Below are 12,834 nucleotides of genomic sequence, written 5' to 3'. Positions count from 1 at the left end.
CTGCATTTGCTCTACCATGGGCATTCCTCCACAGTCGGGGACACGGGGACGGGGCGGGGTGGCTACCAGCACCCCAGGTGTCGCAGCAGGCGAGGGCGGCCCGGTCACCTGGGCTGGCCCCTAGGGAACATTCCCGCACGCCCCAAATCCCAGGAAATGTCTGGGAAGCCCCAAGGGGGAGGGGCTGGAGTCCATCCCAGAGGAGGCTCCCGGTGACGGCCAGGCCAGGGCCCCCAGCAGGGACCGAGAGGGAAGCTGGACCCAGGCAGCGCTGGTGGCACACAGAGGCCACAGCTGAGTCCCCGAGGGAAGCACGCAGCGCCGTGGCCCCTATGTTCGCAGGATTCTTTTCCTTATTTAGAAAAATAAAGAGCATCAAATTTCTTTGTCCTGAAAACTGCCAGAAATAGAAACGGTGGTAAAACCGAGACTTCCCAGCAGGCGCCGGGGCGGACGCCGCGTCCAGAAATGGCCAAAGGCAGACCCCGGGGCCCAGCCCGGGGCTGACTCCAGACGGGTCTGCAGCGGCCCCAACACCGTCCCCCGCGGGGCCAGGCCGGATCCCAGCCCCTGCCTGCCAGCTGCGGGGGCCTTGGCTTCCGCTTCCTGTGCAGCGGCGGTCTCGGGAGGGGGGGCCTGTCCCCACGGGGACGGCGGCGCCGAGGGTGCCGGAAAGGCCAGCTCCTGGCCTGGGGGCTGAGAGCAGCTGGACCGGCGGGTGCCTGGGGAGGCAGCACCGGGTGAGGGGCATCTCAGGAGGGTGTGGCCATTCCCGCAGGCCCCCAGGAGAACAGCCCCCACGTGGCCCCCACGGCAGGAAATGGCGAGGTGAGAAAGGCGGGGTCTTCACGGCCCTGGCGAAGGCGTGGGAGCAGCTCCCCCCGCCCCCAGCCACTGGCAGGAAGGGCCCCACCACGAGGCCATGGCTCCATCACTCCATCCCCGACAGCGCAGGGCTGGGGTCCCTCGGCCAGCCTGCCCGGGGCACGGGAAGGGTGTTTGGACCAGTTGCTCTTTTTCTTTGCTTTAAGTTTTTCTGGTTTGTTTTATAGGTTTTTTTGGGGGTGGGTTGGAATTCGGTGGGGCAGTGGCCCCAGTGGCTCATCAGCGCCTGCTGTGGCCACAGCCCCGCCGCCCCTTCATTTCACGGCAGCCTGAGCCCTGAAAGCTGCCTGAGCACGGCTGGGGAGCAGGAAGGTAATAAAATCCCTCCTCGCCCTCGCCTCGGCGGGGGACAGGGCTGGGGACAACCGGTCAGTGACCTGAGCCTGCCCGACGGACACACTCCCAGGCTGGCGCAGCCGCCAGAGCGTCCCCGCTGAGTCACCGCCCTCCCGCATTGCCTTTTGAGGAGCAGACCCGGCCGGGCACCGCGGCACAGAGCCCCAGCAGTGACAGATAAGGACCTCAGGCCAATCAGGTGACCGGCCCCAGACCTCGCCCCAGAGGAGCTCGGGACTATAAATAACCCCACTTCCTGTGTAGGTATTCGAGGCGGTTCAGAATGAAAACTTTTTCTCTATATTCTGCTAAGACTTCCGCCCCAGGCCCACAGAGGCAGGCTCTTACCGGGGAAACTGAGCCACTGCAGCCCGGGGGAGGAGGGGCCCCTCGCGGGAGGCCGGGGAAATGACCCCTAACGCCAAGACCTGCCGTCAGAGGGGCGGGATGACGGGCCCGGCTGCAGGGGTAGAACAGGCCCGTGGAGACAGACAGAGGTGGCACAACCCGGAGAACCTGGAAGTTACGACAGCGGCCGGAACCAGCGGTTTCCGCGCCGGCCACCAGCGCCTTCGGCTGAGGATGGATCCGGCTGCCGGCCTGGCCAGCTGACGTGGAACTTGGCAAATCCAAGCGTCCTGTCAACCCCAGGTTCCTGTCCCACACCCAGGGGGCTCTTTCCTCCCGGGGACATGGGGGCCCTTAACTCGGGCCTGACGCCAAGTGGCCGGGAGGGAGATGTCCCCCGCGGGAGTCCGCGTGCACCGGGGACTCTCCTCTGACCGTCCAGCCTAACTTCTTCCCCAACCAGCGGGGCCCGGCGGCGTCAGGCCTGACCCAGCTCCTGCAACAGGCGCCCGAAAGCTCCGTCTCGCCGGCATCTCTGCGCCCAGGCCCCGCTCCGGAAGGTGCACGGGCCCCACTCCGGAAGGTGTTCAGTTGTTGTTACCAAGAAAAAGCTCCTCTGGAGTCGCCCCCTGCCCGCTCTCCAGACAGCTCACGCGTTCAGAACAGCCCGTCTCCGGGGCCTGACCCCGGCCCACCGCCCAGCTACTCCTGCAGCTCAGAGAGGAGACGGGGATGCCCTGGACCCCGAAAAGTCGGGAGGCCTGGTGCAGGGACACCGTCTCGGCCAGCAGGGGACAGAGGCGCCTGTCCGCCTCCTTCCCTGGCCACTGGCCTCCCCTCCCCGCCCGGTTCTCTGAGTGGACTCTTCCAGGTCCCCTGCCCAGCGAGGAGGCCCCCAGGCTCGGACTCACGCCCACGCCGCCAGGCCAGGGCTGCCAGGAGGCCCTCCTTCTGGGGGGTCTTCCCGCCCACGATTCAGGGGCCCCAGGAACCAAAGGTGGGGAAAGCCCAGCGAGGACCGTCACAGAGGGGACGCAGCCCTTCTGACACACAGACTCTGCTGACTGTCCTGACTGTCACCCCAGGGCCCGCTTACACACGCACCCCCAGGGCCCGCTTACACACGCACCCCCAGAGACCACTTACACACACCCCCGAGACCACTTACACACACACACACCCAGGGCCTACTTACACACACACCCCTGAGCCTACTTACATACGCACCCCCAGAGACCACTTATACACGCACCCCCAGGGCCCACTTACACACACACCCCTGAGCCTACTTACACACACACCCCCAGAGACCACTTACACACACAACCCCAGGGCCCACTTACACACACACCCCTGAGCCCATTTACACATGCACCCGCAGGGCCCACTTACACACACACTCCCAGAGACCACTTACACACGCACCCCCAGGGCCTACTTACACACACATCCTGAGGGCCTGCTTACACACTCCCAGGGCCCACTTACACATGCACCCCAGAACCTACTTATACATGGCACCCCCGAAACCTTATACACGCACCCCAGAACCTACTTAAATAGAGCACCCCCGAACCTACCTATACACGCACCCCCAGAATCTTATACAAGCACCTCGTAATCTTATACACGCACCCCATAATCTTATACACGCACCCCATAATCTTATACACGCACCCCAGGACCTTATACACGCACCCCAGACTCATACAGGGCTGTGCCTCTGCCCGCCGGGGAGCTGCCCAGAGGGCAGGGCCGATTTATTCATCCGGAATCTTCCGCGCACGCCCAGGGATGATTAATCCCTACCTGGAGGCGTGACTGTTAGGGCTCCCGCTCTGCCGCAAGGGCCTGAGCGAGAAAGTCTAGGGGTGCGGTGGGGGGACCCTCTGGGCCCAGACTAGGACCTCACCTCCAACCGCCCCCTCGGTCGCCCTGGGTCGCCCCCGGCCGCTGCCCCAGCAGGGCGCGCGCAGACCTCCCGCTCTCCCCATCCCAGTCCCTGCGGCAAGGCCACGCCCACGAGCCCGGCGCTGGCCGCGGACACCGGAAAGCGGGGAAATCTCGGAGCGTCGCCGGGGAGACCGGCCGGAGTCCATTGCGGACCCTCGGCGCTGCGGGACGCGCAGGCAGGGCACGCGCTCCAGCCCGCTCCCGCCGCGCGGCCAGCAGGGCCCGGCTGGACTCGGGGGCAATGACCGGCAGCCGGGGACTCGGCCCCCGCCCCGCCCCGCGGGTCCGGCCACGCGGCCCAGTTCTGGCCGCCCCGAAGTCCCGGCGGGTCCGGCCACGCGGCCCAGCCCCGGCGCCCGCGGAACCGAGCCCCCGCGCCGCTCACCAGCCGCTGCGCCTCCGGGCTCAGGCAGTCCATTGCGGTCCAAGGTCCCCGCTCTGCCCCGCTGCCCGCGCGCCGACTGGCCCGGCCCGCGCGGCCCAGGGCGGACGCAGGTGCCCGGGGCCGCCCCGCGCCCCGCCCGGACCCGCGCCCCGCCCCGCGCCCCGCCCGGACCCCGCGCCCCGCCCCCAGGGCCCGCCCTGGACTCCCGCCCGGACCCCGCGTCCCGCCCCGGCCTGGACACCGTCTCGGACTCCGCGCGCCAGGATACCCCGACCCCGACACCGCCCGGACGCCGCGCGCCGGGCAACCGGGCACCCCGCGCCCCGCCGGGCCGGCCCCGCCCTGGACACCGGCCCGGACCCCGCGCTCTGCCCCCGCAGTCGTTGCCGGCTACCAAGCACCGGAAATGCGAGGGAGGAAGGGACGCCCCCGCCCCCTCAGACCGGGAGCTAGTGCAGGGGCCCTCTTGGGGTCTGCGCCCACGAGGGCCGCGAGGGCCGCGGGGTCCTCTGGGGAGTGGCCGGCCGGGGCGTGGTCTGCGAGGGGCGGGGCTTAGAGGGCGGAGCTTGCAAGGCCCGGGCATGCAAGAGGCGTGGCTTGCGCTGGCGGTGCCTCGCGGGCCGGGGCTTGCAGGACGCGGGCGTGCTAAAGGCACCTCTCGCGCGGGGCGGGGCTTGCAGGGAGCGTGCGCCCAAGAGGGCGGGGCTAGTAAGAGGCGTGGTTTTTGCGGGGCGGGCTTGCAAGAGGCGGGGCTCGCGCGGGGCGGGGCCTGCGGGATGCGGGCGTGCAAGAGGCATGGCTTGCACAGGGCAGAGCCTGCAGGGGGCGTGGTTTGAATGGGGCGGGGCATTCAGGACGCGCGCGTCCGAGGCACACCCTGCAAGAGGCGTGGCTTGCAGGGGGCGTGGCTTTAGAGGGGTGGGGCCTCGAAGGGCGGAGCTTACACGAGGCGTGGCTTGTGCGGGCGAGGCCTGCGTGGGGTGTGGTTTGCGCGGGGCGGGGCCTCGTGGGGCCCTGCCCACCCAACCCCACACGCCCCCTCCCTGACTCCCCCGTCCCGAAGCGCTCTCCACTCTGGCAGAAACTAAGTTTTCCAGAGGAGGCGACCTCCTGAAGCACCCAGTAAACGCGACACCCCGGTCAGGGGGTGCCTGGATGACTAAAGCGTGCGCCCATCCCACTGGCCTCCCACTCGGCCAGGGCCAGCGGGGTGCGGCCAAGAGCAGGGGTCCCACGCCCTGCACGTCCCTCCCCCACAAGGCTGGTTCTGCAAAAGGGAGGAGCTTCCTGCCCAGCAAGCGCTGGGGAAACTGAGCGAGTGTCCACCGGGTTGGCCAGGCCCTCCCCCATTCCATCTCTCGCAGGCCCTGAGGACAGATGTCACCCCTGCCCCAAAGCGACCCTGCAACAGAACGGCACGGCCTCCCCTCTGCTAAGGCGGCTCTGGAAGTTCTTGGCCCAGTCACCCCTATGCCGTCCGGGCCACTGCCACCTGTTCCAGGCCCTGTGCAGCCCCTCTCTGCTGCGGCAGGGAGCCCCCGAGCCCACCGCAGGCACTGGGGGCTAAAGGCTATGCCAGAGGCCCAGACCAGGGCAGACTCAGGGGGCTCGACTCTGATTAAGGACACCCACAAGCTCTGAGCTCAGGAAAATCACCAGGACGGAATACCATGTTTTTATGTACCTTTAAATACCATGTTTTCCTCCAGTAACTCTTAAAAAAGTTGGTGCCTTCCAATACCTGATTCAACAAGTTACAGCAATTGAAGAAACTAACTGTTATCACTGTATCACTGTCCTCCTGTTGCTCATCGATTTGCTCAAGAGGGCACCAGTAATGTCTCCATTCATCCCTGTCGAGTTCAGGATCAGGGGAATGAGACCCATTGTTGTTACTGTTTATGGCATATCGAATATACCACAGGTAGCTTGCCAGGCTGTCGTGCGAGATTCTAGTAGGTAGCTGTATAAGGTTACCTATTATTTATTTGGGGTCACACCCGGCAGTGTTCAGGGCTGACTCCTGACCGCACAGGAATTATTCCTGGCAGGGCTCAAGGGACCCTACTGGGGACCGAACCTGGGTCGGCCATACGTAAGGCAAGCATATCACCCACTATACTGTCTCTCCGGTGCCTATAAGCTCATTAAAACAGGAATTTCAGTAACGTTAGCAGACGAGGCTTCCGTTTGAAGATTCCCACTTAGGCAAATTCTAGGCCTGCTAGGGGACGCCTCTAGCAGACACCGCCCCGGTGGTCTGCCGGGAGCCAGTGCCAGCTTCCCGGAACCTTAGCAGAGGAGCCTGGGTAAATGGGCCCTGGGCTAAGACCCTCCTGGCTCAGCCACCACTGGGGACCTGGGCAGCTTCCTTACCAGGGGTCTCACAGGAAGCTGGGCCACGACAGGCACGGCAGGGGGCAGGGCAGGGCCACTGCCTAGGCACACCCGCCCGCTGGCCCCAAGACAAGGCAGGGCAAAGGACTGCGTCCCACCCAAGAAGTGACCAAGAGGTGCCGGCCCCTCCCTCCATGGTGGGAAAGAGGGACTGGGGGGGAGGGGGGCTCAGGACTGGGAGGGGCCTGCAGGAGAATTGAGCTGAGGGTCTGGCTGGGGTGGGGCTGAGCGGTCCCGGGACCGCTGCAGCCCAGTCACAGTGAAGGAGGTGGCCAGGCGCTGGGCCCGCTTTCCCGTCTCCATGGCGCCGTCTGTTGCTAGGCGGCGGCCTGCTGGGGTTTGCGAGCTGCCCTGCCCAGCCTGGGCACGCAGCCGGCCGGCCAGCAGACGGGCGGGCACTGTGGCGGCCTCGCTCAGCCACTTGCCCAACCCCAGCCTGACGTCTGTGTCCCCAAGCAAGGCGCTCACGCCCAACAGGGCCGCCAGAGACGCAGCCCTGAGGAGAGCCCCTGAGACCACCAGGGAAAGGCAGGCGAGGGGCCAGGCACATGGACCACCCACTTCATCCCGTTCCCCTCAGGGTCCCCGAGCTCCGCCAGGAGTGATTCCTGAGTGCAGAGCTGGGAGGAACCCTGAGCATCGCCAGGTGTGACCCCAAAAACATAATAATGAGAGAGAGAGCGAGAGAGAGAGAGAGAGAGAGAGAGAGAGAGAGAGAGAGGTAGAGAGAGAGAGACAGAGGGAGGGAGAGGGAGAGGGAGAGAGAGAGGGAGAGAAGAGAGAGAAAGGGAGAGAGGGAGAGAGAGGAAAGGGAGAGAGGAGAGAGGGAGAAAGAGAGAGGGAGAGAGAAAGAGAATGAGAGGGAGAGAGAGAGGGAGAGAGAGGAAAGGGAGAGAGGAGAGAGGGAGAGAGGAAAGGGAGAGAGGAGAGAGATGGAGAAAGAGAGGGAGAGAGAGAGAAAGAGAATGAGAGAAAGAGGGGCCGGAGCGATAGCACAGCAGGTAGGGCATTTGCCTTGCACGTGTCCGACCCGGGTTCGATCCCCGGCATCCCATATGGTCCCCCAAGCACTGCCAGGAGTAATTCCTGAGTGCAGAGCCAGGAGTAACCCCTGAGCATTGCTGGGTGTGACCCAAAAAGAAAAAAAAAAGAGAATGAGAGAGAGAGAGGAAAGGGAGAGAGAGGAAAGGGAGAGAGGAGAGAGAGAGGGAGAGAGAGGAAGAGAAAGAGAGAGGGAGGGAAAGAGGAAAGGGAGAGCGAGGGAGAGGGAGAGAGAAGTGGGTGAGGGGCGGGTGAGGAGGGTGAGGGCGGCTGAAGCCCCCCTGAGGGCTGGGCCTCCCAACCTCTGCAGAAGGTCCCGCTCGTGCTCGGGTGCTCCTCTGCGCACTGACACAGCAGGGGAAGGAAACCAAGTGCCTTTCACCGGGATCACCCAGGTCTGAACCCGGCTGCTCCCCCCCCCCCGCCCGCCCCCCTCGGATCCACACGGGAACACACAGGCTCGGGGAACTCCAAGGCGCTCTCCGGGCTCCCCCTAGACCAGAATCTGCATCTCCTGCTCTGGGGGCGCTGGCCGGGGTCTGCACACACCCAGGTCAGGGCCAGAGCTGCCCCCAGGAGACCCCAAGCTGGGGGCGGTGCACCCAGGAGCAGCCGACCCGCCTGCAGTCAGCAGTGCCCGCTGCACCTGGGCTCACCTGGGTGGCACCTGCCGCCCCCAGTGGCCGCCAGCGGCAGGAGGGAAGCCCAGCCGGCTGGTGCCCAGGGCAGCAGGCGCTCCCGGGACCCTGAGTGGGACAGGGAAGCCCGGTGGGCACTAGGACACGAGGCTCGGGCAGGGGAGAGACAACGGGCAGACGAGGGATGAAGAGATGAATGGCGGGAGGGAGAGAGGGATGGTGGGTGCGAAGACTGTGGGTGGAGTCTGGGGAATATGGGGGGAATGAACGGGTGACGGGTGACAAAGCGGACGATGATGAAGGATGAGCGGGAGAGAAGGATGGTGGATGGAGGGAAGGAGGGGTGAGGGTGGATGACGGGTGATGGGTGATGAGCAGACGGATGGCGGACGGACAGGCAGACAGATCACGGAGGGACGGGAGATGGATGAACAGACGGTGGATGGACAGAGAGAGGACAGGTGGGCGAGCGGCTGTGACTGGACAGGTGGGCAGGGGGATGCTGATTCTTCATAAAACAAGGGCCCGGGGCACACTGGCGGGTCTCAGCAGCGCCCACGTTTCAGGCCCCGGCACTTGGGGTTTCCGACACGCCATAACCAGGCACGCCAGCCTGGCCCGTGACCCAAAGTGAGTGGGCACGCAATGGGGTGACAGCGAAGGGAAGGGAGGGAGTAACCCCTTCACAAGCATCAACGCTGTCATGATCTTGAGCAGTGGATGACGGATGGATGAAAGACGAGTGCGCAGAGGAGTGGGAGAATAAACGACGGGTGGCGGGTGGGCAGGCGGGTCGACCCGGCGAGGATGTTAGTTCTTGGTCACTGGACATGTTTCTTATTTCTGTTGCAGCTGGGAAGATTCTCTTGTAAACATAGTGTCCTGGGGAATTTTATTTGCAAAACTTGGTAGTGCCCAACTGTGAGTTCACGAAATAATGCACGGGTGCTACTGCGGAGCCCTCCCCACCCCTCAGGGCCCCCTGAGCAGAGAGACAGAGAGACAGAAGCCGGAGACCACAGCCTGATGGTGAAAATGGCCCGCTGAATGCAGAGCGGCCAGCATACTTCGAGCACACCTAAGGGAGTTGAGGTAAGGACCTTCGCTGATTGATCATTTAGTAGATAAACACTTGGCAAAGGACATTCTCTTGGGGAGATCAACTCAAGGAGACACTCTGTCTCCCAGGGACATCTACTTTGCTTTCATCTTTCCCTCTAGTTGTACAAGTTATCAATCCTCGCAGTTGTCTGGATAAACACAATAAGAGACAAAGATCCCAACACTTTACTTAGTTCTCTGGGCTGAGAGCAAGCAAGGCTTTTACCGTAAATCCCAGACTAAGTCCTCAGGCCAGTCCAGCTAGTCCTTCCCTATGGGGGTCCTGTCTCTTAAGTGACAACATCTTGCATCAAGTTCATGCACTTATGCTTTCTAGAATGTCCCATTTCGATGTCGGATAGCTTTGCGACTCGCCCCGGCTCCAGCCCAATCCCACGGCGGGACCTCCCTTTTGGGGTGTTGGGAACTACAGAAACTGAAGCCTGAGTCAAGTCATTATGACAGATGCCCAGGAGTAGATATATTTCAGAGTCTATCAGCTCCCAAGTATTAGGAGCACAGCATTAATGGTCTTTCTGTGTTTAACTAAAGAACATTGCTCTATAGTAAAATATAAAAAGCTACAGGGGGGACTGGAGCAATAGCGCAGCGGGTAGGGCGTTCACCTTGCACGCAGCCGACATGGGTTCAATTCCCAGCATCCCATATGGTCCCCCGAGCACCACCAGGAGTGATTCCTGAGTGCAGAGCCAGGAGTAACCCCTGAGCATCGCCAGATGTGACCCGAAAAGCAAAACAAAAAAAAAAAGAGAGAAAAAGCTACAGGGGAAACAGAAAAGCAGGTACAAATACACAGCACTTCAAATACAGTCCAGAATAACCAGGAAGTTTTGGCTTGTAAGTAATCAAGACTGACTTGGAGAACTGAGACACAGAGGTAAAACACAAAGGAAAGGTTAAGGACAGACTTTAACTAAATTAGGGAAGCTAGCGAGGGCACGACAGGCTTCTGGGGGGAAGGGGCAAGTCACTGATGAAGCCTGAAAGATTCAGGGTGAATATCCAGCACCCAGCACCCCAACACACAGTTTTCATAAAAGAATATGTTAGGGCAAAATACCTTTGGCCTTCCTGAAGGAAAGGGTGAGTGTGAGTCTGGGGTGGGCTGCACTCGAGGGTGCAGGAAGTGCAGGTGCGGGAGGGGTCCCGGGCACGTGCGCCAGGGTTGGTGCTCGTGGACCCCCGACCCGGGACACAGAGGCAGGAGGCAGGAACCGTGCGCAGCTGGACCCGGTGAAGAAGAGCGGTGCCTGCACAAGCCGAGGCAGACAAGGGCAGCGAGAGGAGCACAACAGTCGCCCCCAGAACATTCTAGAACATCCCAGAAGGTGGGTGTGACTCCTCTGTCCAACCAGGAGCTGGAGTAAAGACAGCATGATCACGGCAGCCCTCCAGGGCTGAGGGAAGCGCGGGGTGGGCTAAGGCGCTCGCCTCGGGCCAGCTGGCGCTGGGTCCCCGAGCACAGGGGAGTGAGTCCAGAGCACAGAGCCCTCAGCACTCCTGGCCGTGACCCGAGACTAAACGTCTCCGGGAAGCCTTCAATGCGGGGGCTGCTGTTGTAAGACTTCTAGAGTCAGACATTTGTGCAAGAAATATCACGAGGCCTCCAGGCTGAGGGCAGGGGCGGGCCGTGGGGGCCAGGGGAGTGCAGGGGCATCTGGGCAGATGGAGCAGGGCCAGGCAGTGCTGGGGACTCAGAAAGGGCGGGTGGACGTCAGCTTCCGGGGTTCTTGGGGCTGAGAAACCAAAGTGGCAGCAGGGGACAGAACCGCCCGGACGGCCCGAGGGAAGCGGGGAGGGGGCCGGGCGTGATGGTGGGACCCTCGAGGGCCCCTGCAGCGGGGTCAGCCCCGAGGCTGGGGGCAAACCCCGCCCACCCCTTTTCTCATTTCCAGCTTCTCTGGCTCAGAGTTCAGTTCATCACCAAGCGTGTCCAGTGTCCAGGAGTCCGGGCAGCCCACCCAGAGTGACCACAGCACAGGCCTGGCACAGCGATGCCAGGGGCACCAGGACCCCCCCTCCCCACATCACCTCTGCTCTCCCTCTGCTCATCCAGGGGTCGCTTTAAACACCACCCACCACCAGAAGGCTCCAGCAAGACGGGTGACGGGGGCTGGGGTGGGGCAGGGCAGGAAGGGAAGCGCCAGTCGGGCCGCGCTCTTGCCCGCCCAGACGCAGGACGGTGGGTCAGCTGGAGACCAAGGGAGGCCGAGGGGCCAGGGAGCTGCTGGGCACCATGCTAGGGAGGCCCGGGGACGGGGACAGTGGCGGCCCCACAGGGGACACGGGGACAGGTCCCCGGGGACGGGGGACAGTGGCGGCCCCACAGGGGACACGGGGACAGGTCCCCGGGGACGGGGGACAGTGGCGGCCCCACAGGGGACACGGGGACAGGTCCCCGGGGACGGGGGACAGTGGCGGCCCCACAGGGGACACGGGGACAGGTCCCCGGGGACGGGGGACAGTGGCGACCCCACAGGGGACACGGGGACAGGTCCCCGGGGACGGGGGACAGTGGCGACCCCACACGGGACACGGGGACAGGTCCCCGGGGACGGGGGACAGTGGCGGCCCCACACGGGACACGGGGACAGGTCCCCGGGGACGGGGGACAGTGGCGGCCCCACACGGGACACGGGGACAGGTCCCCGGGGACGGGGGACAGTGGCGGCCCCACACGGGACACGGGGACAGGTCCCCGGGGACGGGGGACAGTGGCAGCCCCACAGGGGACACAAGGACGGGCCCAGCCATGGACTCAGGAGTGGGGACGGGCACACGGGGTGGGGAAGGGCACAGGGACAGACTCGGGATGTCCGACAGTGGACGGGGCATCGAGGCACAGGACGAGTGACGCCTCCACAGGTCAGAGAGGCCTGGACATGGAGGGCCCGACCTGTCCACTTGAGCCACCCCTGGACCCAGCTCCTAAGCCCCGAGTGCCTCCTGCAGACCCTCACACGGCTCTCAAGTACCCCCAAGCGCGGGAATAAACTCACCCTCCAGCCAACCCCACACAACACGCAGACGTCCCGGCCACTCTGTCCAGGAGCACGGAACCACGAAACCCACTCACGGAGGACGGCCCAGTCCGCGGCCACAGCTCCTGGACGCCGGGAGCACGGGGAGGGCAAGTCTGTGCCCGCTGGGAGGGGAGAGTCTGTGCCCGCTGGGACGGGAGTCTGTGCCCGCTGGGACCGGGGAGTCTGCGCCCGTTGGGATGGGGGAGTCTGTGCCCGCTGGGATGGGGGAGTCTGTGCCCGCTGGGGACGGGGGAGTCTGTGCCCGCTGGGAAGGGGGAGTCTGTGCCCGCTGGGACGGGAGTCTGCGCCCGCTGGGACGGGAGTCTGCGCCCGCTGGGACGGGAGTCTGCGCCCGCTGGGACGGGGGAGTCTGTGCCCACTGGGACCAGGAGTTCTCAAGAGTGGCCGGAACGGCGCGGGGAATAGCACCATCCCATCTGCACCAGCATCTCGACTGCCCAGCAGGAAGTGGCCAGGCTCTTCCCAGCGGCTCAGGGGCGGAATCTGAGCACACAGTCTGTGCCCGCTGGGACAGGAGTCTGTGCCCACTGGGGACGGGGGAGTCTGTGCCCGCTGGGAAGGGGGAGTCTGTGCCCGCTGGGATGGGAGTCTGTGCCCGCAGGGAAGGGGAAGTCTGTGCCCGCTGGGAAGGGGGAGTCTGTGCCCGCTGGGACGGGGGAGTCTGTGCCCGCTGGGAAGGGGCAGT

General features: G+C 64.3%; 1 protein-coding gene across 24 annotated transcripts in view; it reads right to left on the bottom strand.

The window, feature by feature from the left end:
* The window catches only part of LRRFIP1 (LRR binding FLII interacting protein 1), a 70,857-nt gene that overhangs the window by 39,061 nt on the left and 18,962 nt on the right, over window positions 1–12,834 (bottom strand). For 5 of the 24 annotated variants that reach the window (XM_055120705.1, XM_055120701.1, XM_055120713.1 and 2 more), the window contains exon 1: window positions 3,908–4,029. The exons of 18 other annotated variants lie outside the window; for them this stretch is intronic. In XM_055120705.1, coding sequence (XP_054976680.1) covers window positions 3,908–3,940 — 33 coding nt within the window. In that variant the 5' untranslated portion in view covers window positions 3,941–4,029. Of the gene's footprint in view, window positions 1–3,907; window positions 4,030–12,834 lie in introns of those variants that run through there. One more of the 24 variants, XM_055120723.1, reaches the window with a different exon arrangement.

This window comes from Sorex araneus, chromosome X (genome assembly GCF_027595985.1).
Source record: "Sorex araneus isolate mSorAra2 chromosome X, mSorAra2.pri, whole genome shotgun sequence".
Classification (NCBI taxonomy): domain Eukaryota; kingdom Metazoa; phylum Chordata; class Mammalia; order Eulipotyphla; family Soricidae; genus Sorex; species Sorex araneus.
The sequence above is the reverse complement of the archived record's forward strand: the minus strand, read 5'-3'. Positions and strand labels throughout refer to the sequence as shown.